Source organism: Leucopleurus acutus, assembly GCF_964270905.1.
Source record: "Leucopleurus acutus genome assembly, chromosome: 19".
NCBI classification, from domain to species: domain Eukaryota; kingdom Metazoa; phylum Chordata; class Mammalia; order Artiodactyla; family Delphinidae; genus Leucopleurus; species Leucopleurus acutus.
Window position 1 is genome coordinate 14,497,988 of NC_139161.1, and position 26,637 is coordinate 14,524,624.

Consider the following 26,637-nt stretch of genomic DNA (forward strand, 5'->3'; position numbering starts at 1 on the left):
CCCCAACGCTGTTCAGCATGTTCATCATGATCACCATCTTGACCAACTGCGTGTTCATGACCATGAGCGACCCGCCTTCCTGGTCTAAGCATGTGGAGTAAGTCTCCCCCTCCCCCGGTCCCCCGGTCCCAGGTGTCTGCCGGTCCCAGGTGTGCACTCTGAGGATGCCCAGAGTGAAACCGCTCTTGTCTTCCAGGGAGACAAACACTGTCACTGCCACCCCCATCAACAAGCACCTTAAGTCCCCGGAATGGCACACACTGTCACCCAATGTCCTCAGCCCCTGGGTGGCATATGTCACTTCTGTGCCCTCCTTCCCAGGAGGTCCATCACTGCCACCCACACCCCGGCCCCGGCGTGACATGGCTGGCCCTGGCCGGCCCTCTCCCTGCCAGGTACACCTTCACAGGGATCTACACCTTTGAGTCCCTCATCAAGATCCTGGCCCGCGGCTTCTGCATCGAAGACTTCACATTCCTCCGGGACCCCTGGAACTGGCTGGACTTCAGCGTCATCATGATGGCGTGAGCAGGGCCCCGAGGGCGTCCTGAGGCTGGGGAGGGGAGGGGGCCAGGCCTCAGAGGGTGGACCGCAGGGCTGTGGGTCCAGCTTGCAGATAGCGGGCTGCACAGTTTTAGGAGCTGCCATTCCCGGGGTCTGGCTGGGAGTCTGTCCCGGTGCCCCTACACATAGCACATATGACCACACACAGCAGCCCTGAGCCCTAGTCCCACGGGTCCCCACCCGGGAGAGCTGGGCTACCCTTGCTAACCCCACTCCTCAGCAAAGCTGCTGCACTGTCTTCCCCACCTCTCGGGCCCCGACAGGAAACTTGCTGTGCCTGACCTGTCCCCCCGCAACTCCACGGTAACCCCAACTACGAGGATTCCTTGGGAATCCTCCTTCTGGGCCTGGAGAACCTGTGACTTCTGCCCTACCGCCCACCCCCGGCTCTGACACAGCCCTCGCCCCAACCTCCCCACCCAGGTACCTGACGGAGTTTGTGGACTTGGGCAACATCTCAGCCCTGAGAACCTTCCGGGTGCTGCGGGCCCTGAAAACCATCACAGTCATCCCAGGTACTGGGGAGGAGCAGGGACCCTCTGCCCAGGCCATCAGGCCTCCCCCCTCCCCCAGGCCTGGAACCAGGCACTCAAGTTCTGTGACTCAGGGTCACAACCCTCCCAGGTGGTGTAGGACCCACACCAAAGCCTGGACACAGAGGGGCCCAGGTGGGAGGATGAGTTTTAAGAGGCAGCATAGCAAGGTGGTTAGAGCACAGATTCTGGAGCCAGACTGCCTGGGTTCAATTCCCACCTCCACCACTTCCTAACTTTGACCTTGGGTAAGTGGCTTCCCTGTCTGCCTCAATTTCCGTATCTGTGAAATGTGGCTAATAACAGTACCACTCATCCGGTTGTTATGAGAATTCAAAGCCTTGATAGCAATAAGGTGCTTAGAACAATGCCTGACACAGGGTATGTGTATTCGATAAAATAAACAGACTGGGCAGAGCAGAGACCTCCACCTGAGAGAGGCACAGAGAATCAGTGATAGAAAGTCCCAGCCCTGTGGGCTCAATAATGAACACGCCACACACCCACTGAGCAATCAGGCCAGGGCAATTCCAAGGAAATGCAGCAAGAAGCATGAAATAACTAGCATCTGGATCATCCGGACCCTCAAAAAAGCATGTGGAGAAACTGGAGAAGGTTCATTAAAGGAGAGAAAGATGATCTGAAAAGGCATGGAGAACAGACTCTGGGAGGAGGGGAAATTGTGAAGTCATAGTGCTAGCAAATACGTTAGTTCTCCTCTAGTCCAAAGCCCTCGTGAATTGCAGTTGAGGAAGGAGGGACCCCGGGAGGGAAGAGCTTACTGAAGGCCACACGGCACGTTGGCCCCTGAGTCAAGGCCACAATACCTTCCCTCGGTGCCAGGCTTCCAGCATCCTCAGAGCTCAGAGGGCTTTTATAAGGAGGCTGCTGAGCATCTGTTTTCATACCAGGATAAGAAAAAGAAATAAACTCATACTGAAGCAAGAGACACACTGATTAGGCCCAAGGAAGAAGTTATGGTTCTTCTATAGACGATGGAATCTGAGCCTGGAATTCCATACGATTTGGCTATGCCTTTGACCATCCAGAGGAGTGGAATGCAATATTGCAAAGTCAGCCTAGAGCTTCTCAGAGTGAACCCTGCTGTTCCTTGGGTGTTAACAGGCACTAAAAGAGAAAGGGGGCTTCCCTGGTGGCGCAGTGGTTGAGAATCCACCTGCCAATGCAGGGGACACGGGTTTGAGCCCTGGTCCGGGAAGATCCTACATGCCGCGGAGCACCTAAGCCCGTGCGCCACAACTACTGAGCCTGCGCTCTACAGTCTGCGAGCCACAACTACTGAAGCCCGCGCGCCTAGAGCCCGTGCTCCGCAACAAGAGAAGCCGCCGCTGTGAGAAGCCCGCGAGCCCACGCGTAGCAACGAAGACCCAATGGAGCCAAAAATAAATAAATTTATTAAAGAAAAAAAAAGAGAGAGAAAATGTTCTGTGTCAAATAAGGTGAAACGTGGCATTAAAGTTTTTGTTTCTGTAGGACTTTTCCGAGCCTTTGATAGGCTAATCTACACAAGGACCCTCCAAGAGGGCGCTCCAGAGCTCAGCCTTCCCCCAACGTGATTGAACCCCTTTTGTTAAGGGCACAGCTTGCGAGATGAGATGAGCGTTCTAAGGAACACCCTTCAGGAGTGCTGACTTAGCGACATGTATTCAGCTCCACTGTGTGACTGGGTGTCGCTCTCCGAGTTGGGGCAACACACTGTGAAGTCTTCGTAGTCCCTTGTCTAGTGGCTGAGATTCGGTGGCCATGCAAGGCTCCAGTTGGAGGTTGTAACCAGAGAAGGATGGGGCTAATTTGGGAAGGCTTCGGGCAAGCAGTGCCCCAAGTAAGTCAGGGCTTGAAGGAGGTGGAGTAGGCAGAGGCTCGCAGGGACTGAGTGGGTGAGTTACCCCCTGCCCTGCCCAGCCCCAACTCTCACCCTCCCTGTGATCAGGGCTGAAGACCATCGTGGGAGCCCTGATCCAGTCGGTGAAAAAGCTGTCAGATGTGATGATACTCACCGTCTTCTGCCTGAGTGTCTTTGCCCTGGTGGGGCTGCAGCTCTTCATGGGAAACCTGCGGCAGAAGTGTGTGCGCTGGCCCCCACCCTTCAATGACACCAACACCACGTGGTACGGCAATGACACCTGGGACGGCCAGGAGAGCTGGGCCAGCAACTCTACCTTTGACTGGGATGCCTACATCAATGACGAAGGTAAGGACGGAGGGTCGGGAGGCCAGTGGGGTCTTTCCCAGCCCCGACGGCAGCCCCTTGTGAGACAAAGAGCATGGAGAAGACCTGAGTGTAAATCCGTCACTTGCCAGCTGGGGTAACCGCTGACAAGTCACTTCATCTCCCCCTCCCTTAGAATCTTTACCTATAAGACGGAGACAACAATACCTTTCTCAAAGGGTTTGTGCGACAACAAATGCCAAATTGCTTTGAAAATCCTCAAACTTTGGCTATAAAAAGCAGCAGTGCATAGTCCCTAACCTACGTACTCCTTGCTCTCCATTACACCACATGCTCGCACCCTGGCAGGGCCACCACCAGGCCCCCGCATCCTATTCACATACCCAGACTTCATAGCCTCACACGCATGAGGCAACATTCTCACAAAGCCACTATTACTTCACACTGTGCCTCCTGGCAGCTGAGAAAATGGTACCCCTTCTTCAACCTGGCATCCTGGATTCTAGCCGCATCCCCCCCCTTCAGTTGAGGGTCCTGCACAGGCACATGGTAGCCCCATCCACACACATGCATGTCCCCCACCCCGTATCCCTCTGTGCCCCTGCGGCACCCCACACTAGGCACTGAGCTGACAGCAAAATGTATCTACCCAGAGACCTTGGAACTTGGAGCTGCCCTTAAAGGAGAGGGAAGGGGCACCCAGACAGCATCCGTTTGGTGCGTGTGGTCCACACAGATGTGTCCACAGGTGCACGGTGGGTACTGTGCCCACAGTGTCCATGTGGTGACATGTTTCCTTTGTGACCTCTGACTCCCAAAGGGAACTTCTATTTCCTGGAAGGCTCCAATGACGCCCTGCTCTGTGGGAACAGCAGCGATGCTGGGTGAGTGACATTGGTGGGGGGGTGGGGGGGGTGGAGGGCAGATGTCCCAGGGTTGTCAGAAGATGGGGGATGATTAGGGATGAGAACCTGGGGTGGATGGAAACGTAAAGAAAATTCATGGGCATGGGGGGAACACTTTCCATTTTGGGGGGTGCAGACAAGACGGAAGGATAGTTTTCTCTTGGGATCCCCCCATCTATCTCCCGGCTGGAGCTCTCCTTTCTCCCTAAAGCCAGCCCCCATCCTATCCCCAGGCGCTGCCCTGAGGGTTATGAGTGCATCAAGGCCGGACGGAACCCCAACTATGGCTACACCAGCTATGACACCTTCAGCTGGGCCTTCCTGGCTCTCTTCCGCCTCATGACACAGGACTATTGGGAGAACCTCTTCCAGCTGGTACAGCGGCCCCCGGCCCTGCCCCTCAGCCCCATGGCTACCTCCCTCCATCTCCACAGCCTCCTCCGGGCTTGGTGGGGCCCCTAACAAGTCTGTCCCCTCCGTGGTACCCCCTAAATGCCCCTACATATGGGTTCTCAGAGCCCTCTGACACTAGGCACCTGCCCAGATCTGAGCCTCAGCCCTTTCTTCCTTTTTCTCATTTGCCTTAAGAGCTGAGATCTGAGCCGGGCACAGACTCCCAGGCCTCACAGTAACCGGTAGGGCAGCTTGGACTCCAACTCTGCCCAGACACACTTATTTACCTTCCACTGTTTGCAGGTGGGCAGGTTGGGTCTGGAGCAACAGTGCCTGCTGGTTCCTGGTGATGTTTCTAACATGATGATGTTAATAATAATATTTAGTAATAATAGCTACTATTTGCTGAGCTCTTACTAGATGCCAGGAGCTATGGGAAAGCCAGGATTCAAGCTGATCCCAAAGCCCATGTTCCCCAATTTTTATCCTGGTTCTCTGATCTCAAGATGTCTGGCTGAGGTCCTCTGGGCTTTCTGAGCCAGGAGACCAGGAAGGTCTGGGTCCTGAGTATATATTTTGAAGCACCCCAGAATGTGGCTTAGCCTGCCAAGGGTGGCTATACCTTGCCTCAAAAGCCCTCAAACTGCCGGGCTCTGTGAAGGACCCTCTCTGTTTACCTATCTGGGCGACGGATGTATGGAGATGGGTGTGGGTGAAAGCAGGGGAGTGCCATGTGACGCTTTCTCTCCCTCCCCCACTCCCAGACCCTTCGGGCAGCCGGCAAGACCTACATGATCTTCTTCGTGGTCATCATTTTCCTGGGCTCCTTCTACCTCATCAACCTGATCCTGGCGGTGGTGGCCATGGCATACGCTGAGCAGAACGAGGCCACCTTGGCCGAGAATCAGGAGAAAGAAGAAGAGTTTCAGCAGATGCTGGAGAAATTCAAAAAGCAGCAGGAAGAGGTGGGGAAGGTCTGGACTCAGGGAGAGGAGGCCGAGGACCCAGGGATCTCCCTGCCCCTCAGCCTGGGTGCTGCTGGGCAGGCTGAGGGGGGTCGGGGGAGGCATGGGGTAGGGCCTGCGAGGCAGAGGATGGGGAACAGAAGGCCCAGGCTGGAGCTTTGGTGGGGTGGGAGGCATGCAAGCAGTAGAAAGAGTATTTCTCAGCTCAGCGCCTCAGTTTCCCCATATATAACAAGGAATCTGGAGTAGTTAAACCTGACGTAGCCTTCCAGCTCCAATTCCTATGATTTTATGATTCCTTATGGGCAGCGTACGGGTCCAGGCTGAGGGAGAGGTGGGTCCTGATGAGGCCCCAGGGAGCAGCTGTACATTTACCCATCATCTCATGAAGGGCAGGGTCAGTCAAGGCTTCAGAGAGTGAAGGGTCTTCAGGATGTGTGTCCTCAGTCACTTTGGTCCCTACCCTGTCACCCCACCACCACCGAGGTTACCGCCCCTGCCCACAGTAAGCTGGGTGCAGGCCAAAAAGAGGGGCCCCCAGCCTGAAAGACTCAGGAAGAAGCTCTGAGCGTCCATTAGTCCATCCCCATGGCTCAGCAATGGACTTTATGTCCATCACCCTTGCTGGTCCACAGGCCAAGGCCGCTCAGGCGCTGGAAGGTAGGGAGGCAGACGAGGACCCAGCCCACGGCAAAGACTGCAACGGCAGCCTGGACACATCGGCGGGGGAGAAGGGGCCCCCAAGACCCAGCTGCAGCGCAGACAGCGGCATCTCAGATGCTATGGAAGGTGAGTGCCTGGCATCCCCATACCCACCCTACTCTGCCTGTCCTGCCCATCAGGCCACTTGGGCTCCCGGGGTGGGGGCCGGGAGGGCCTGGCTGGGCCCAGCTTCAGGACAGTAACTTAATATTGGCATCGAAGAAATGGCTGTGATAAATATAGTCCTGGCTTACCCTGGCCCAATTCTGGCTGCAAGGCCAGGCTGTGGCGGGAACTGGGGGCTTCCGGGAGGCCTTGGGGGCTGCCAAGGCAATGGGGAAGGACAGGATAATAATACGAACCAGGAAGGCCCAATGTTCCGGAAACTGGAGATCCTGTTCCTCAAATATCTTCTCGGTAAAAGTTAAACATCAAAGGTCCCTCTGCCCAGATAGAGTCACAGACTCCCCCAAATCCCTGTGCTGCCCCCCAGGCCTCAGTGGGACACTAGGATTAGGTAACGAGGAGAGGGTGGATAGACATACAGATGGATGGATGGATGGATGGATGGTTGGGTGGGTGGGCTGAAAGATTAATGAATGGGAAGAGACGTGGGTGTGTGGATGGATGAGAGGGAGGGAGGAGGAGGAAAGGGGGAAGCAAGGGAGGGAGATGCAAGGAAATCTGACATAGAAGGGAGCGGGCCCCTCCCCAGGGGTCTCGCCTTGGGCCAGGAAGGACTTGGAGGACTTTGCAAACCTCTAGAGGGCCCCATCCCAGCTGACCTTGCGTGACGGGCATCCAGGTGTCTGTGTGCCCCGCCAGAGAATGCCCCAGGGAACGCTGGGCAGGGCTGGCCGAGGAGGTCCCTCAACGCCGTCCTTGCGGGGACTGTGGTGGGAAGTTTGGGGCCTCAGACACAGTTTGGGGCACCTGCAGTAGCACCCGGGTTGGGGGTAGGGGTGTAGAATCTGCAGCCTGGTTTACTAATTCTTGGGTGGGGGTGCGGCTCAGCCGCCCCCAAACTTTGGGGTGTCCCAATCACGCACTCAAACCCAGGTGTCTGTGGGGCTGCCCTGGGAGTCCTCTTTCCTCATCTATGACGTGGGGGCACTAATATACTTACCTCATCCATTTCCGGTGGTAATTAAAGGAGAGCACGCCCAGGCTGAGAACCCCCATGGGCAGCAGAGGCCTGGAAGACCAGGAGGAGAAGCAGCGTCACCCATGGGCCTTATGGAGCCCCAGGGGTTTAGAGCTGGAGTGGCAAGAACAGGGGATGTTTCCAGAAAGCTACCCTGGTGGGAAAGGAAGGACTGGCTGGGGACAGTCTGGAGGGGCCGGCATACTGGCAGTGAGAGGGAGAGCCCTCGGGGGGAACCATGGTTTGCTCCCGAGTGGTGCTGGCCAGCAGCAGGTGGAACTGGGACCCAACCCCCTGCAGTGGCCTCCCGCCTCTCCCTGGGGGCCCTCGGGCCCCTCCCCAGCCGAGATCGCAGCCCTGGGCCATAGGCAGAGGATGGGAGTCACCCCATCGCGTTGGGGGGTGGGGAGCTCCAGGAAGGCGGAGCTGAAGTAGAACACTGGGAGAGAGGAACTAGGGGTAAGGCTGCTGAGGGTGTGGCTTTTTGAGGGTCAGCTAAGGGACAGCGTGTTGGGGGGCGGGGCACTGAGGGGTGGGGCCATGTGGGCGGTGTCTAGAGGGATGGATCTTGAGGGTGACCCACTGAGAGGCGGGGCTTGGAGTAGGCCTCCCTGAGGGGGCGGGGCTTGAGGTGTGATGCTCCAGGGGGCGGGGCTTGGAAGGTGGGACCAAAGACCTAGGTGGAGGAAGGAGCACGTGAGGGGGGATCCTCATCAGGTATCTGTTTCCACCCTACTCCCAGAGCTGGAAGAGGCCCACCAGAAGTGCCCACCATGGTGGTACAAGTGTTCCCAGAAAGTGCTCATATGGAACTGCTGCACCCCGTGGATGAAGTTCAAGAACATCGTCCACTTGATCGTCATGGACCCCTTCGTGGACCTGGGCATCACCATCTGCATTGTGCTCAACACCCTCTTCATGGCCATGGAGCATTACCCCATGACGGAGCAATTTGACAGGGTGCTCAACGTGGGCAACCTGGTAGGGAGCGGACGAGGGAGAGGCTGTCCTTCCTGTGCAGGACAGGAGAGGGGCCACAGGGCCCGACGGGCTGTGTGGAAATATGGGTCGCGATTAGGGGGCATAAGGGGACAGGCTGGGGTTATTTTCCCAGCATATGGGTGGGTATATGGGGCATGAGTTGATGTACCAGGGATGTGCATGGGGTGACCCATGGGACGTGGCATTTGGGTTTTAGGGTACTTGGGGGCAGTTAGAATAGGGATGAGGTGCTTGACCTCTTATGATCAGGATTTCAGGGGCTTTGGGGTCCAGGCCATGCCCTGGAGGCAGAGATGGGGGAGTGAGAGCATAGAGGTATGGGGGTGGCTGGATGGCAAGTTTCTCCACTTTCAGAGGTTGTTGTGGGCCTAAGAGGGACAAAGGGACCTGGAAGTGGGGGCATAGAGCCATGGGCACCCAGGCTCAAGAGGCCCCCGCTCACCCTGGAGGCCCCAGGGCATCGTGCCCCAGCCCTGAGCCCCCCTGCCCGCTGCCATTTCTCCGGCATGGCCGGGCCAGCTCCCCCTCCAGCCCTTTCTGCTCTGCTATTGTTGACACACACTGATCCGCCTGCTTATCCCTGCCCATTAGGAGCATTATCACCTCGTTGCCAGCCCCTGTGGAGCCCGACAAAGGGAAAAAGCTGCCTCCTTCTCCAGTCCAGCCCCCCCCTCCCCAATTGCCTTTGCAATCTTTCCAGGATGGCGAATGGGCGAGATGCTCCCCCTCTCCTGAGGCGTGGGGAGCCCAGGAAGAGTCAGATTTGGGGCCTGGGGCAGGACAAGGACTGGGTGGGCGGCACAGGAATCAGACCCTGGACTCCCCAGCCCACGAGGCAGGCACGTCCACCCCACGGAGATACCCGAGGCGGCCATGGCCAGGCCGGGCTGGAGGAGCAAGGGTGTGCTCTGGACCCGTGGTGCAGCTGCTGGGGTGTGTGTGATGGGCCCAGCCCGCCGCCTGCCCACCCCCTGCCCACACGCTGCTGCTGTCTGGGCACCTGCTACGGGCAGGGACAGCTCCTGGGCGGGGCTCAGCATGTGCCCGGGCAGGCTGTGGGCCCGGGGCAGCTGGTGCCCGGCAGGAGGGGGACTGTGCCCAGGGAGCTTTTAGAGGTTCTGCAGCTCTCAGACAAGTCCAGGGCTCTGGGGGCTCAGCTCTGGCTTCTCACTGATCCTCTGCTTCATCCTCTTTGGGGCCCTGCCTTAGACTTCCAAAGCCACCAAGATTTTCTGGGTCCTGGGACCCCAGCCAACCAGGGTAGAGAGGCTGTAGGGTGTAGGGACAGGAGACTGGACTAAGCCCCCCAAGACCTGGCTTGAGACGTGCTTCTAGGTGGGCGGTGTGACCGACAGCTTGCTGCTGGCCTCTCTGCGCCTCAGTTTCTCATTTCTGGGATGAGCGCGATCGTTCCTCCCAACCTCACAGAGGTTGGGATACCGATAAGGTCATAATGTGAACGACAGCATGCTCTATGAGTGTTGAATATTATTATGATTGGGCTGAGGCCCCAGGAAGTCACGTGACAGGCCAACAGTCACAAGGCCAGGAATGGACGGGCCCCGGCGTCTGAGTGGTTCCCACTCTGCCCTGTGGCATGGTCGTTCCGCTCCTCACTCACTCACATACACACATCTGTGGGCCGTGGGTACCACTGCTTGCGCCCCCAGGGCTCTGTCACCCTCCCCTCGAGCCCTGGAGGTGGGAGTGGGGTTGGAGACTCCCGAGGTCCTGTGCCCCTGAGGCTCTGTGACGGGGGCTGCACCCCACCCTGCAGGTCTTCACGGGCATCTTCACAGCAGAGATGGTGCTGAAGCTCATCGCCATGGACCCCTATGAGTACTTCCAGCAGGGCTGGAACATCTTCGACAGTATCATCGTCACCCTCAGCCTGGTGGAACTGGGCCTGGCCAATGTGCAGGGGCTGTCGGTGCTCCGCTCCTTCCGTCTGGTGCGTGAGGCCCTTGCACCCGGGCTGGGGAAGGGTGTGGTGAGGATGCCTGGGGGAAAGGAGGAGAAGCCTCCAAGAAGCCAGAGGGCTGGAAGTAAAGCCCCCTCTGCCCTTTGGTCACCACGCTGCCTCTTAGAACCTTTCTTACTGGAAAAAAGGAGAAAGGTGCCCTCCCCCTTATCACACAGAGCTGCTGGGGGACCGAAATGACAGCCCAGGAGCTGACATTTGGGCTTGACTCCTAAGTGACCTTGGGTGGCAGTGGGGTGGGGACTTCAGCCCATATTGCAGAGCTGGAAGCTGAGGCTCCGGAAGTGCATCGGTAGTGGAATTGGGACTCCGACTTAGCATCCTTTCCACTACCCCCTAGGGACCTCTCATGCATCCACAGAAGTATAGAGGAGGTGAGCTACACCTCCGTGTGCCTTTCACCCGGCTCCAACAGCTCAACATTCTACAGTTCTTGTTTTATCTGTCCCCCCAGTTTTTCTGTGGGGAGTATCTTAAAGCGAATCCCGAGATTTCATTTCACTTGCAAATACTTTAGCCTGTATGTTTAAGAGATAAGGACTCTTTCTTTTGATCACTCAAAGAGGATGAGGTGGCAGGATGTGAGCATTCCCATTTCATAGAGAGGTAAACTGAGGCCTTGCATCCCTCAGTGGCTGGGAGTTGAGCTGTTCAAAGGAGTTCTTTCTGGGAATTCCCTGGTGGTCCACTCTCGCTGCAGAGGGCCTGGGTTCAATCCCTGGTCAGGGAACCGCTCTTTCTCCTCTAAGGATGGGGCTCTCTTGGGGCTGGACCAGGGGTCCCCGGGCCTCACTGGCCCCTGCCCTCCCCCTGCCCGGCAGCTGCGGGTCTTCAAGCTGGCCAAGTCGTGGCCAACGTTGAACATGCTCATCAAGATCATCGGCAACTCGGTGGGGGCGCTGGGCAACCTGACGCTGGTGCTGGCCATCATCGTGTTCATCTTCGCCGTGGTGGGCATGCAGCTGTTCGGCAAGAGCTACAAGGAGTGCGTGTGCAAGATCGCCGCGGACTGCAGCCTGCCTCGCTGGCACATGCACGACTTCTTCCACTCCTTCCTCATCGTCTTCCGCATCCTGTGCGGGGAGTGGATCGAGACCATGTGGGACTGCATGGAGGTGGCCGGCCAGGCCATGTGCCTCACCGTCTTCCTCATGGTCATGGTCATCGGCAACCTGGTGGTGAGTGAGGTCGGCTGGGTGGCTCCCCCACCCTCGCCCAGGACATCCAAGTGTCCAGCGTGTGTCCATGCCTTTACTTCCTTTAAATCAGGCTGTCGCTGAAGGGCCCTTTTCCCACGAGGTTACGCTGTGTGACACCGCCGCTGCTTGTTTTCTACCTAACCCCAGCCCCAAATGGCAGTTTTGTATGGTCTAACTCAGTGGCTCTCAATTTTTAACCTGCTTAGGAATCACCTGGGAGTTTCTCAAAACCTAGATTCCTGGCCCATTGCCCCAGAGTCAGATGCAGCAGCTCTGAGCCGTGGCCCAGGAACCGGCATTTCTAATGAGCTCTGGGTGATGTCACTGCCTCTGGTACCGGGACCACACTGCGAGTAGTACTGTTGAGACCTAGTGTTTTGGGTAAAGTCACATGATAACTGGAGTCAGACTGACCCACGTCCCGGCTCCTCCGCTGTCTATGTGACCTTGAACGAACCACTGCTCTCTGGTTGGCTGAGTTCTCTAACTTCACGTGGAAGAAAAATGGTGGCCCCTCAGGGGGTGGCCGGGAGGATTGACTGTGACCGAAGAAGGCACAGCGTGGGGTTGGTACCAGGAACTCCTGGCCCTTTTGTCCTCCTACCCTCTCACCCTCTGTTCCCAGGAGCTAGGCTATGGGCATTGGGAGGATCTGGAGGTGGCATGGGCTGCACCCATCCTGCCACTCTCTGTATGCGGGGCTGGTGCAGGGAAGGAGGTGCAGGGGCCCATGAGAAACGGGGTGTGAGGCCATGGCCCAGCTAACCAGAATTTCTGTGGCTGGGGCCGGGGGAGGCATCTCCCCTCACCCTGCCGACTCTGCTCCTCCCCTTCTTGGGGTGGGGTCACTCCTGCGAGGCGAGCTGTGCCCGGCTGCCCCCTGTGGTGGCCAACGCTGCCCCGGGCAACAGGGGGTGGGAAGACACACGTCCCCATGTTCCGCAAAGGCCTGTGGAATCCTTGAGCTGCTGGGTCAGCGCTTCTCAGATACGGCTGAGCTCCGGCTGGGGGCAGGGACGGACTGGCGGTGGGGGATGTCACCTTGACTGAAGAGGGGACGGTGGGAGGGGGTCCCAAGCCCCCAGGGACAGCCAGACAGCAGAACCCAGGCTGGTGGCTCCTGGGAGGGGGGTCTTAGGGAGTGGGGAAAGTGAGGGAAGATGGAGAGTGAGGGCAGATGTCCCAGCAGGACTTTGGGGCAGGATTCGGGATGGGTGCGTGGGAGCAGGCTCTCAGTAAAGTTTGTGAGGGCAAGTTTAAGGGCCTGGAGGTGACTAAAAGGGTCTGCAGGGGGTTTCTGTCTGTGTGTATGTAAACTCAAAAACATTTCAGGCCCCTACTTTGCCATCTGATGATTGGGAAACCTTGAGCAAGTTATTTCTCTCTGGCCTCAGTTTTTCTCATCTGGAAAATGGGGATGATGGGAGTGGTGACCTACTCCACTGGGTGGTCGTAAGGATTACATGACACATGTCAAGTGCTTAGCAAAGCACTTGGCCCAAGAGGCCAGGGGAGTCAAATGTTACAGGCGTCGGGGGAACAGTGGCGGATACAGTACCTATCACCAACCAGCATCACACTCCTGGTGTTGGGCTCTGCCACGTGCCGGTTCCTGTGCCAGGGGCTTTACGTGTATTATCCCTAATGCTCTTGACGACCCTGCACGGCAGGTAATGTTGGCTCTGTGCATCCAGGAGGCACAGCCCAGAACCACACAGCTAGTGTGAAACGGAGCCTGGACTAGAACCTGGGTCTGTGTAACTCCAATAGCAATAGCGTCAATACCAGCAGCAATGGTACCAATGATGAGGTTAGCATCAGCAGTACCAGCGATGACAGCTTGACGTCTACTCATGGTTATTCAGCATTCTGAGCACTTTCCTGGTATTGATCTCTTAATGCTCACCACCCCCTATGAGGGCCGTGCTGTTTTATCGAGCAAAGTCTCAGGGAGGTTGATTAGTAACCTGTGCAGGATTTGAACCCAAGCAGTCTTGCCCCAGAGTCTGGAACCACTGCACTGCACTGCCTCTGTGTGTGTGCCACCCGCACCCTCCCGTCACACACACATGCACACGCGTGCACACACACACAGACACACACACCTACCCACCCTGATGCCCTTCTCCGGCCCAGCTCTGTGGCTCTCCCACTTTGCTCAGAGGAAGCGGAGTGACCAAGGGGGGCGGCACTGGCAGCTCCTTGGGCACTGTCCCTGCCCACCACCCTCCCAGGCCTCATGGAAGCAAGTCTGCCACAGGGCACCGGAGCACCCCACCAGGGTGTGTGTGGGGACCCAGGTCCCCTGCATCCATGGCACCTCAGGGCTACTGTGAAGAAGAGGAAATGACCGGGGCATGGGGAACCCACCCCTCAGAGCCCCCCAGGGGAACTTGCTGTCAGTCCCCCTTCCCTCCAACCCACCCCCCATGCCTGGCCCGAGGCAGCTATTTCTGTCCCAGGCAGGAGCCGTGTGCAAACCCTGCTGACCCAGAGAGCAGCTAATTCCCATCTCAGATGTGTTTCTGGCAACTGGACACCTCCCGCCAAAGAGGGAAAGAAAAACCAGTAAATTTTGGTGGGGGGCAAAGGCAGAAAAGTAGCTAGAAGGCATGGCAGTGGAGACAAATACCCCCAGCACATTCTCCCAGAGAGAAGATATACAATATAATATATATATATATATATTTTTTTAAGACCACATTTTAAAAAAAATTTTATTTATTTTTATTTTTGGCTGTGTTGGGTCTTGGTTGCTGTGTGCAGGCTTTCTCTGGTTGCAGCGAGCGGGAGCTACTCTTCATTGCGGTGCGTGGGCTTCTCATTGCAGTGACTTCTCTTGTTGTGGAGCACGGGCTCTAGGCGCGTGGGCTTTGGTAGTTGTGGCTCGTGGGCTCTAGAGCGCAGGCTCGGTAGTTGCGGTGCACGGACTTAGTTGCTCCACGGCATGTGGGATCTTCCCAGGCCAGGGCTCTAAACCGTGTCCCCTGCATTGACAGGCAGATTCTTAACCACTGTGCCACCAGGGATGTCTCTCTCTCTCTCTCTCTCTCTCTCTCTCTCTCTATATATATATATATATATATATATATATATATTTTTTTTTTTTTTTTTTTTTTTTTTTTTTTTTGTGGTACGCGGGCATCTCACTGCTGTGGCCTCTCCCGTTGCAGAGCACAGGCTCCAGACGCGCAGGCCCAGCAGCCACGGCCCACGGGCCCAGCCGCTCTGCGGCATGTGGGATCTTCCCGGACCGGGGCACGAACCCGCGCCCCTGCATCGGCAGGCGGACTCCCAACCACTGCACCACCAGGGAAGTCCCTATATTTTAAAGATATTATGTCAACATGATAGTTAAGACAATGACAAAAAGACTTTGGAGGACACTGGTGAAGGCCAGACAGTGAGATGCATGGAGAAGATGGCCAAGGGTGGGAGATTCACATTACAGTCCTCCCTTGGTATCTCAGGGGATCGGTTCCAGGACACCCTGCAGATTCCAAAGTCTGAGGATACTCAAGTCCTGTAGAAAATGGCGTAGTACAGTCGGCCCTACTTCCTCATGTCCACTCATACAGCCCCACCCTGAGACCCCCAGAGTAAGACCTGCCTCTGGCTGACAGGAGACAGGACCCCCACCCCAGCCAGGCTGTACCTTCCTCCTCACTGCCCTGGGGTGGGAGTAAGCTGGTGGAAGTCAGGGCCACTGCATTGTGTAGCCTCTGGGGTATCCATTCACACTGTAGTCCAAATAAATGATGTCCTCTAAAGTTGTACAAGGATTGGAAGCCGGGGTTCTAGTTCTGACTGTGCTGTTTGTCCTCAGGCAAGTCACTCCACCTCTCTGGGACTCAGTTTCCTCAGTCATAAAATGCTGAGCTGGCCTCAGAGTTAATCACACTCCTCCCTGTACCTTGTAGAGTCTTCTATTATCACACACATAACAGCCAACAAGTTTTGAGTGCCTACTGTGTGCTCTACTTGTATTGACCTTTTAATCCTCACAACAATGTGAGGAGGTAGGTATTGGAACCATCACCATTGTACAGATGAGGAAACTGAGGCACAGAGCAGTGATAGGACTTGCCTCAGGACACACGGCTAGTAAACTGGGGTTCAAAGCCAAGCAGCGTGGTTTCAAAACCTGTGCACCCCGGTCTCTGCTTTGTGCATACCCACTGCATTGTATTTGTCTGATCAAATGTCTGTCTCTAGGCGGAGGGCAAACAGACCACTTGCTTCTACACACAGTGGGAGGGGCTCAGTAAATGTCTGTCCACTGGAAAATAAAGTTGACGGGGGTAGACCAGTAGCCTCTGAAGTCCCTTTCAGTGGGGCTAAGAGAAGAGAACCAGGTGGAGCAGGGAACCCCAAAGGAAGAAAAGGCAGTGAACAGTGGTAGGTGAGATGCCCCTTCTACAGCAACAGGGGACATGCATCTGGGCATCGGGAGCACAGGGTCTATTAAAAGTCCCATTTAGGGCTTCCCTGGTGGCACAGTGGTTGAGAGTCTGCCTGCTGATGCAGGGGACACAGGTTCGTGCCCTGGTCCAGGAAGATCCCACATGCCACGGAGCGGCTGGGCCCGTGAGCCATGGCCGCTGAGCCTGTGCATCTGGAGCCTGTGCTCCGCAACGGGAGAGGCCACAACAGTGAGAGGCCCGCGTACCGCAAAAAAAAAAAAAAGAAGTCCCATTTACCAGACAAGAGAAGAAGGCTCAAAAGATTCAGCCTACCAAGAAGTCCTGAAGCTTGGAGACATGAGTCCTGTTTTTTGTTCCACATCCCCTGGCAGTGGAGGTGGAGGACAGAGTCATAGAAAGAGTCCCTGTCACTCAGTGGGCCTCCCCGAACCCTGCCTCTGCCTTTGTCAGCAGAGTCCTATCATGTGCGTAAGACTCAGTTTCCCTATCTGTAAAATGGGCGTGACAGTAGCACTCCTCACCTTCACAAGCAGTTGTGAGGGTTCCGTAAGGTGACGTCCCCTTAACAGCCCACCATGAGGTGGGTCTGATCTGGAGACCCGAGGCCCCTCATGCTGGCTGAAGGTGGCACCCTCAGGGGCCTAGAGGCTGAGCTCAGGCTCCCCCCAACCCCTGCTTCCCAGGTCCTGAACCTCTTCTTGGCCCTGCTGCTCAGCTCCTTCAGCGCCGACAGCCTGGCGGCCTCGGACGAGGATGGCGAGATGAACAACCTGCAGATCGCCGTCACGCGCATCAAGTGGGGTGTCGGCTTCGCCAAAGCCTTCCTCGTGGGGCTGCTGCATGGCAAGATCCTGAGCCCCAAGGTTATCATGCTCAGCCTCGGGGGGACTGGGGAGGCTGGCGAGGCCGGCGAGGCTGGGGCAAGTGACTCAGAAGACGAGAAGAAGGAGCTACCGCCCGAGGAGGATGAAAACAAGGACCTCAAGAAGGACAATCATATCCTGAACCACATGGGCCTGGCTGACGGCCCTCCCCCCAGCATTGAGCTGGACCACCTCAACTTCATCAACAACCCCTACCTGACCATCCACGTGCCCATCGCCTCCGAGGAGTCTGACCTGGAGATGCCCACAGAGGAGGAGACGGACACCTTCTCAGAGCCTGAGGATGGCAAGGTGAGCCCGTCGCAGAGCCTGGATCGAGGGATCGGGAGTCAGACAGACATGACTCTACATTTTTGTGTGACCTTGAACATGGCACAAATCCTCTCCAAGCCTCAGTTTCTCCATCTATAAAATGGGGTAATGGTACCTACCTTGTGGTATTACTGTGAGCATTAGATGAGATGCTGTGTGCAAAGCACAGTCAGCTCTCTGTGAACGGTGACTGTTATTACTATTAATACAATTATTATGGCATGCCCTGCCTGTCCTAATACCCTAGGCCATTCCCTTCACCCCTGCCCCACAACTCCACCTGGGTCCCCTCTCCCCAGCAGGTGGCGCTCTGAGACAGCATGTTCTCACCTGAGGCACCCTAGCTCCAGGGCCAGAATCCCAGAGGCCTCTCTTAAACCCCCTCTGGGTTTGAAGCTCCTGCCAAGTCCTTGCCATTATCATCTGTTTCTGTTTAGACCCCACCTGGAGGGCTAGCCCCAACCTCCGAGTGTGGGCCAAAGTGCCAGGTCTGGGCTGAGGAGAGGGGTCAGGGGCCCAGTAGGGTTGGGTTCAAGGGGAACAGAGAGCCGGGAGCTGGAGCCACTACCCCCCTCCCCCATGCAGGGGGCCTGCTGCTGGGTTGAGGTTCCCCTCCCCTGCGAGGGTGGGGGAGGCCCTGGTGGTCGCCCCCAGAAGCTCAGGCTGAGCCCCCTCGCCCACCCTGCAGCTCGGGCGGGGCCCCCTGCCCGTCCCAACCCTATCGGCGAGGGCCCCGCTGGCACCAGAGCCTGAGTAAACTTTGCCCTGGAAGCTCTTGACTCCTTGTTTCCCCCAAATACGTGGCACACTGACTTACCAGGGGCCGAGCGCCTGCCAAGCTATAAATACCCGGGGAAACGTGGCAGTAACTTCGCTCTGAGGAGAGCGGGTGGAGGAGGGCTGGACGCAGCCGGGGCCAAGGCTCCGGGGACTCTCACGGGGAAACAAGTACGGCTCCCGGGGGGCTGTGGGAGTGGGGGTGCACGGGCAGGGCAAGTGGCTCATCGGGTGCCGTGCCCAACCTAATGCCCGGTGCCTCGGTTTCCCTTTCTGTCGACTGGGCACAAGGCCCTCCCTGGTTTTCCGGCCACTGTCCTGACAGCCGCCCCCTGCCCCTCCAGGCTACCCTCTTCAGGGGCCTCCCCCACAGCCATGAAGGGGGCCCCTTGAGGGGTGGAGGCTGGGGGCAGGAGGCCGGCCTAGATGCAGCACCGGCAGGAGGTGGGAGAGGCCTGGCCAGGCTGGAGCACCAGCCGTCCCACCCGACCCACTCCAGTTAGGTTCCCTTGGCCCCAGGCTGGAGCTTTGGCTGCAGAAAAATGTCCATCCTTTTTGGATTTCTCAGCCAAACAGACCCTGAGGATAGGAAGGCTCGGACTTTGCTCCATGCTCATCCCCTTCCTTCCCCAGGCCTCATCCCTGTCCCACTCCAAGGGCAGGACCAAGGCCTGTGGTTCTTCTGCCTAGGCCTCAGTGGTGGATGCATAATCCAGGGCTGAATGAATGAAGGAATGAATGAGTCTGCTCCACCCTCTCTTTCCCTTCTCCCTTCTGGTCTCCCATCTTGACCTCCCCCGCCCCACCTTGTGGGAGGGCCCGGGGTCACGTGACCCTGTGGCCTCTGCAGAAGCCGCTGCAGCCCCTCGACGGGAACTCCTCCGTCTGCAGCACTGCCGACTACAAGCCCCCCGAGGAGGACCCCGAGGAACAGGCCGAGGAGAGCCCTGAGGGGGAGCAGCCCGAGGAGTGCTTCACCGAGGGTGAGGGCCAGCCCGCGTGTGTGACCCCACCTCTCCTGGGCGCCTCCCCCAGCCCGGCAGACCCCGTAAGGGGCCCGAGGCCGGCAGCAGCCCCAGCCCATTGCCCCCTTGGGGACATCTCGGGGACACACGCATCACCAAAAGCAGGCAGGGCCTTCTTCCTCTGATGCTCTCCTGCCCTGCCCTGTGGCACCCCAGGAGAATAGAATGCTGGGAAGGGGTGTCAGAGCTGGGGATGCCTCCCCGTCTCTGAGCCTCTGACCCCTGCAGTGTCGGCCCCTGCAGTAGCATCAGCCCGAGGGCTGCCGTGCAGAATCCCCACAGAGCCCCGAGTGTGGCCGGCACCGCACGAAGCCGGCGCTCAGCTGTGGCTGCTCTAAGACTGTCCTCCTCAGCTTCGTCCGCCAGAGAGAGGCCTGCCTCGCCCCTCGGGAACATTTTTGCCCGGAGGGCCCGGGCTGTGGCAGAGTGAAGGCTGCCTGGGCGAGGTGGGGGAGGATGGGGACAGCCTGACGGCTATACAACCTGTGCTGGCTGCCTGCACCCCTGTGCTCTGGAATGTCTGCATGCGGTTGTGTGTGTGTAGGGGGTGGGGGCGGATCCTGGGTGGCGGGACTGTGCCTCCTAAGGTGGCCCCCAGGCCCGTGACCGGTGCCCCTGCCGCCGTCCCTCCCCAGCCTGTGTGCAGCGCTTTCCCTGCCTCTACGTGGACATCTCCCAGGGCCGAGGGAAGATGTGGTGGACCCTGCGCAGGGCCTGCTTCAAGATCGTTGAGCACAACTGGTTTGAGACCTTCATCGTCTTCATGATCCTACTCAGCAGTGGAGCCTTGGTAGGCGCTGCCCTGGGGACCGGGCACTGGGCAGAGGCAGGGGCCAGACCTGGGCAGCCCCGAACCCAGAGAATCCTAAAGAACTCACCAGTGCTTCCAGGATGTGCTGTAGACTGTGTTAATTTTCTTAAAGAGACAGATGGGCTCTGAATCCCTGTGCATCCTTAGCTGACAGGTCCCGGCCGGGGATCAGGTGGGGAAGGCCTTGGGAACTGGGGGTTGGGAGGGCAGGATGTGTCAAGGTGAACCCCCCGACAGACCAGTGAGGGTTACTATTATTAGGCCTGGGGAAGGGGAGCTGAGGGGCTTCTCCCCACCGGGAACTCACTGGCTCACCCGCATGATGGGGAGTCTGCCCCCGCCTGGCCCCGGTGCCAGAACCCTGGGAACCAGCAGCCCCTGGCAGGTAGGGGCGTGGCTGCTGCCCGGCCTCCTTTGGGCCCCGGCCACCCCGCCCTGCTGGTGCCCCCAGGCCTTCGAGGACATCTACATCGAGCAGCGGCGAGTCATCCGGACCATCCTGGAATACGCCGACAAGGTCTTCACCTACATCTTCATCGTGGAGATGCTGCTCAAGTGGGTGGCCTACGGCTTCAAGGTGTACTTTACCAACGCCTGGTGCTGGCTCGACTTCCTCATCGTGGATGTGAGTCTGCCCCACCCCCGGCCCCGCAGTCAGATCCCAGGCGGTCCTTGTGGCTGAGGCCCCGCTCTCCCTGACCACCCTCCCCTCCCATTACAGGTCTCCATCATCAGCCTGGTGGCCAACTGGCTGGGCTACTCGGAGCTGGGACCCATCAAATCCCTGCGGACACTCAGGGCTCTGCGTCCCCTGAGGGCACTGTCTAGATTCGAGGGCATGAGGGTGGGTGCCGAGGGGGCTCTGAGTAGGGCTGAGGGCTGGGGGAGCAGACACAGCTTGGAAGGGGGCTGGGGGTGTCTGTACTCCGGCCACCACCAGGGGTCCAGGTCTGGAGGTCCCCAGGCATCCTCCCACACCAGCCCAAGTGCCCATTCCCGCCCTCAGCCCCCTCCTTCGCTCATCTCTTCCACCACTGGGGGCAGCAGAGGCTGCAGCAGCTCCCAGGAGGCCCTGAGGGCACCGAGGCAGGAGGAGAGGAAGGAAAGCAGGTCTGTGGGTTTATAGGTGTCCCTCCCCAGCCTCAGACTGGGGCCCCCCAGGACTCCAAGCCTGCCCACCCTTCCCTCAGGCGTTTGAGGGCGGAAGTGACAGGTAAATACGGGGTTTGGGCAAGACCAATGGGACTTCCCCAGGCAAGGGGCGGGGGTGGGGGGTTGGGGTGTCTGTTAGGAGCAAAACCCACGCTAGAGGGACGAACTTCCATGAAGCAGCTGGTTGCAGGTCAGCAGTGCACAGAGCCTGGGGGCTCCCTCCTGGTCATGCAAGAGGCCAGCCAGCACTGGGCCGTCCCACCCCTGGAGCCGGGACCCCTCCGCACCAGAGTGAAAGTGACCTGGCAGCTGGTTGGTGCCCCAGCCGGGAGCAGAGCTCCCCTGGGCATCACCGGGCTTGCGCCACCCACTTTGTCTGGAGGTCATGGAACGGTTTCTCCTTGAAAACAGACAATTCTCAGATTCAGTTCAGCCTGAAATAATGAGGTTGGCCTGGGTGGCCACCGCTGGCAGTGCACAGGAGTCCAGTCCCAAGGGTCCTGCTGCTTCAAAGACTCTGTTGGCTTCTTTTCTGGGTCTGTGTCTCTAATCCTGCGAGCAGATGAGCAGGGGAACAGGTCACGGGGACTGAGTTTCCTATGGGGGCCAAGGAAAGAGTGTTTGTCTCCTGCCCGGTGACCCGTGGCCGGGCTGCTTCCAGAGAAGCCCAGCCTCCACTCTGGGCTGATAGCTCCAGCCAAGCGGAGAGCCCTCTTCAGCCACCAGGCCGGCAACCCACTACTCCTACTCCTTGCTTACCATCCCCCCGCCCCCAAGTAAAGCCCAGCAGACTTCTCCCCCAGGCCTGGTTCAGATGAGCCCTCCTCCAGGAAGCCTTCCCTGCGCAACAAGGCCCAACTGTGCCTGGTCCCCTGGTTACTGTGGGTGGGAACTCTCTCCCAGAGGAGACTGGGTGTCCCTGCCTGCCTGGGAGAGGATCTGGAAGTGACCCCCTCCCTGGCCCCCAGGTGGTGGTGAATGCCCTCCTGGGAGCCATCCCCTCCATCATGAATGTGCTGCTCGTCTGCCTCATCTTCTGGCTCATCTTCAGCATCATGGGCGTCAACCTGTTTGCCGGCAAGTTCTACTACTGCATGAACACCACCACCTCCGAGAGGTTCGACATCTCCGAGGTCAACAACAAGTCCGAGTGCGAGAGCCTGATGCACACGGGCCAGGTCCGCTGGCTCAACGTCAAGGTCAACTACGACAACGTGGGTCTGGGCTACCTCTCCCTCCTGCAGGTGGTGAGTGTGACCCGCTGCCCCTGCCCAAGGCTGGGATGGAGGTGCCCCTGCATTCTCATTGTACCTGAGCGCCCTGCCGCTCCTTGTTAGGGGGCTGCCCACCCTGCCTCTAGGGCTGTGGGACCCAGAGGTAGTGTCTATACCTCTCCGGTCTCTATTGGATGCCTCCCCAGGGGAGCTCAGGGCAGGCAGCCTCTGGGGAGGACCAGGCGGGGGCAGGGAGGGAAACTCAAGGATGGAAGCAGGGGGCAGCCCCCTCCCCTCACACCCAACCACACTCTCTCAGGCCACCTTCAAGGGCTGGATGGACATCATGTATGCAGCCGTGGACTCCCGGGAGGTGAGTGGGGGTCCTCGAGATGTGGCTGGTGAGTGAGCCAGGGGAGAGGACTCAGATCCATCCCCACCCCATGCTGCCTCCTCAGGAGCCCCCGAGACCCCACAGCCTGGGGGTGGATGGGCCCACAGTGCGATGGGGAACAGGGAGCAGGCAGCTTGTGCCCCCAGCCCACCCAGCCCACCCCATCCCATCCTGTGGCCCCTGCAGAAGGAGGAACAGCCCCAGTACGAGGTGAACATCTACATGTACCTCTATTTCGTCATCTTCATCATCTTCGGCTCCTTCTTCACCCTCAACCTCTTCATTGGCGTCATCATCGACAACTTCAACCAGCAGAAGAAGAAGATAAGTGTCCAGCCCTCCCCTCCCTGGGCTCCGTCCTCCCTCCCTCCGTCCACTCCTTCCTTCCTATGTTCACAAATGCTGCCCCTGCACCTGCTGTGCTCTCGCTGGCTGGCGGCATGATTCAGCAAGGCTGGGTTCACATCCCACCAGACGACCTTGGACGAGTGAGATGTGGCCACCTCGAACCTTGGTTTCCTTATGTACAGAATGAGGTTCGTGCCGCCTGCCATGCCGAGGACCCAACGAGACATTGATGGAAGGTGGCCCAAAGCGGGCAGTGAGGCTGCGCTGACCCCTTGCCTCTGTCGGTCACCCAGTCCCCTCCCCTCCCTTCTCTGGGCCCCTGAGTCCCCCTTCCCCTGCCTCCCTCGACCCCCATCTCTGGCTGCTCCAGGCAAGTCCCACCGGCCCCCCTGCTGGGGTGCGGGTGGCTTTAAGGGTGGTGCCTGAGAAGGTGAGAAGGGGGAGGTCCTGGAAAGTGAGAAGGAGGACACCCCCCACCGCAACCTTACGGGCCCCATCCCACTATACTTTGGAGGGAAAGACCTCTTCATGACGGAGGAACAGAAGAAATACTATAACGCCATGAAGAAGCTTGGCTCCAAGAAGCCTCAGAAGCCAATTCCCCGGCCCCAGGTACCAGCCTTCCGGGCCCCTCCCCCTGCAGCCTGTATGAGGCTCCTGCCTAAGGGGGCCACAGTGGGCAGGGGGCAAAATGCAGCCTGCGCTCTGCCCACCAGGCTATGTCCCTGGCGTGAGGCTGGGTCCACCTGCCGGGAGGGGCGCCAGCAGCTGCCTGATAAACTCCGGTCATCGGTTTACCCTTTGCCTGGGCCTGCACAGCTCCCCAGTGTCCAGTCAGCTCTTCAGCTGGTGGCCTCTGGGGCAAGGGCCCCTGGAACGGGGAGGAAGAGGATGTCCAGACAGCCCCCCAGTGAGCAAAGACTTCAGGAGAAGGATGAGGGGCTGCTGGGGGACCTTGACGGGAGGAAAGGTCCCAGAGTGAGGAAGGATGCCCGCGGACCCCACAGATTGGCCTGTTCTGTTGGGGGGTCTCGCCGCCCCTGCCCTGGCCGACTCTGCCACAAGACCTGACACCTCCTCTCTCTCTGTCTCTCTCCCTGTCATGCTGTCATGTCCTCCTGCATCTTCTGCCGGTCCACGTCCTGCCCTGACCACTGCCCCCCACACCCCTCGGCGTGCATCCCCGCACTCGCATCCCTGCTGCAGAACAAGATCCAGGGCATGGTGTACGACCTGGTGACGCAGCAGGCGTTCGACATCACGATTATGATCCTCATCTGCCTCAACATGGTCACCATGATGGTGGAGACGGATGACCAGAGCCAGCTCAAAGTGGACATCCTCTACAACGTCAACATGGTCTTCATCATCATCTTCACGGGCGAGTGCATGCTCAAGATGCTGGCCCTGCGCCAGTACTACTTCACCATCGGCTGGAACATCTTCGACTTTGTGGTCGTCATCCTGTCCATTGTGGGTGAGCAGGGCCGGGCTGGGCTGAGTCATTCAGGGAGGCCCGGCGCTCCCATCCTCATGTCCACACACAGACCTGTTCACGCATCTGCCGTGCTCACACTCACACATACACACACGCGTGTGCACCTGGTGTCTACACTTAATGCGCAAAAGCACATACAGTGGGCTCCCAGGCAACCTGTCACCTTCACATGCATGACTACACCTGAGAAACATTTACTTGTCCAGTGGACGCACACTCAGGTGCCCGTGTGCTTCGAGAAAAACATAAGAAGATGGTTCCAGTATCCTTACACACAGGAGAGCTGTGTGTCATTGTGATAGTAACTAGCTATCATTTATCAATCATATACTATTTGCCTGACACTGTGCTATGCACTTCACAGGCATTAGCTCACTGAGCTAATGTCCTGAGGCTGGTACTGTTGTCACCTCCATTTTACAGGCGAGGAAACTGAGTCACAAACCAATTAGGTGACATGCCTGAAGTCACACACCCAGAGCTGTCCTCCCCCGCCCTCTCATCCATGGCATCTGCAAACAGCCTTAGCGATAGGCCTACCACCATTCGCTTTGACACGTCCCACCTCCATGCAGCTGTGTCAGGGCAAAGATGGAGCCCAGGCCCCAAGACCCCTGGGAGAGCCTAACGGGTCAGGCCATTCGGGCTGCGCTCTGAGCGGTGAGCTTCTACTGCTCCTTTCTGGGGAAGAGCCCAGCAGGCTGGGCCCCCCTGAGCCGCGCATGCCCCCTGCTCCCTGACCCAGCCGCCCACCCTGAGGGCAGCAGTCCTTACCGCTTCCTCCCTGCAGGCCTCGCACTCTCTGACCTGATCCAGAAATACTTCGTGTCACCCACGCTGTTCCGTGTCATCCGCCTGGCGCGGATTGGGCGCGTCCTACGGCTGATCCGAGGGGCCAAGGGCATCAGGACGCTGCTCTTTGCTCTCATGATGTCACTGCCCGCCCTCTTCAACATCGGCCTCCTCCTCTTCCTGGTCATGTTCATCTACTCCATCTTCGGCATGTCCAACTTCGCTTACGTCAAGAAGGAGTCGGGCATCGACGACATGTTTAACTTTGAGACCTTCGGCAACAGTATCATCTGCCTCTTTGAGATCACCACGTCAGCCGGCTGGGACGGGCTTCTCAACCCCATCCTCAACAGCGGGCCCCCCGACTGTGACCCCACGCTGGAGAACCCGGGCACCAGCGTCAGGGGCGACTGCGGCAACCCCTCCATCGGCATCTGCTTCTTCTGCAGCTACATCATCATCTCCTTCCTCATCGTGGTCAACATGTACATCGCCATCATCCTGGAGAACTTCAACGTGGCCACGGAGGAGAGCAGTGAGCCTCTCGGGGAGGATGACTTCGAGATGTTCTACGAGACGTGGGAGAAGTTTGACCCCGACGCCACGCAGTTCATCGACTACAGCCGCCTCTCCGACTTCGTGGACACCCTGCAGGAGCCGCTGAGGCTCGCCAAGCCCAACAAGATCAAGCTCATCACACTGGACCTGCCCATGGTGCCAGGGGACAAGATCCACTGCCTGGACATCCTCTTTGCCCTGACCAAAGAGGTCCTGGGAGACTCTGGGGAGATGGATGCCCTCAAGGAGACCATGGAGGAGAAGTTCATGGCTGCCAACCCATCCAAGGTCTCCTACGAGCCCATCACAACCACCCTCAAGAGGAAGCACGAGGAAGTGTGCGCCATCAAGATCCAGAGGGCCTACCGCCGGCACCTGCTGCAGCGCTCCGTGAAGCAGGCTTCCTACATGTACCGCCACAGTCAGGACAGCAGCGGGGACGCAGCACCCGAGAAGGAGGGGCTGATTGCTGACACCATGAACAAGATGTATGGCCCTGAGAACGGGAACAGCGGTTTGCAGAGCAAGGGGGAGTGGAGGGGCTCGACATGGGACCCCAGACCTGCCCTGGGGCTCCTGTCCATCAGACCCACAGACACAGCCCTCCCTCCCGCCCCACCCCCGGGGCAGACGGTGCGCCCAGGGGTCAAAGAGTCTCTCGTCTAGCAGGTGGTGGTGAGGTGGCGCAGCCCCGAAGCTCCCCCGCGGCGCCTGCCCCTGAGGGAGCTGGGGCTTTGCGTCTGGGACTGATCCAGCTCCCTGTCGGGGACAGGATTTGGCCGTGCTGGGCTGTCACCCAGGCCGTGCAAACGGGAATTGTACCTGAAGTCTCCACTCTCAGCCCGAGGCTGCTGCCTCCGTGATTTCAC

General features: G+C 58.4%; 1 protein-coding gene across 1 annotated transcript; it reads left to right on the forward strand.

Moving 5' to 3' along the window:
- Positions 1-14: 14 nt before the first annotated feature.
- Positions 15-26,434, forward strand: SCN4A (sodium voltage-gated channel alpha subunit 4; the record flags this gene model as incomplete). The annotated part of the gene is made up of 22 exons (XM_082860602.1): positions 15-97; positions 396-524; positions 988-1,079; positions 3,049-3,309; positions 4,109-4,172; positions 4,427-4,568; positions 5,351-5,560; positions 6,187-6,340; positions 8,140-8,378; positions 10,177-10,350; positions 11,202-11,558; positions 16,687-17,178; positions 18,827-18,959; positions 19,637-19,791; positions 20,264-20,437; positions 20,534-20,656; positions 21,933-22,211; positions 22,498-22,551; positions 22,759-22,900; positions 23,435-23,532; positions 24,127-24,397; positions 25,209-26,434. The coding sequence occupies exons 1-22, from the start codon at positions 18-20 to the stop codon at positions 26,432-26,434; spliced, it is 5,049 nt and encodes a 1,682-aa protein (XP_082716728.1). The 5' UTR covers positions 15-17.
- Between the last annotated feature and the right edge of the window lie 203 nt (positions 26,435-26,637).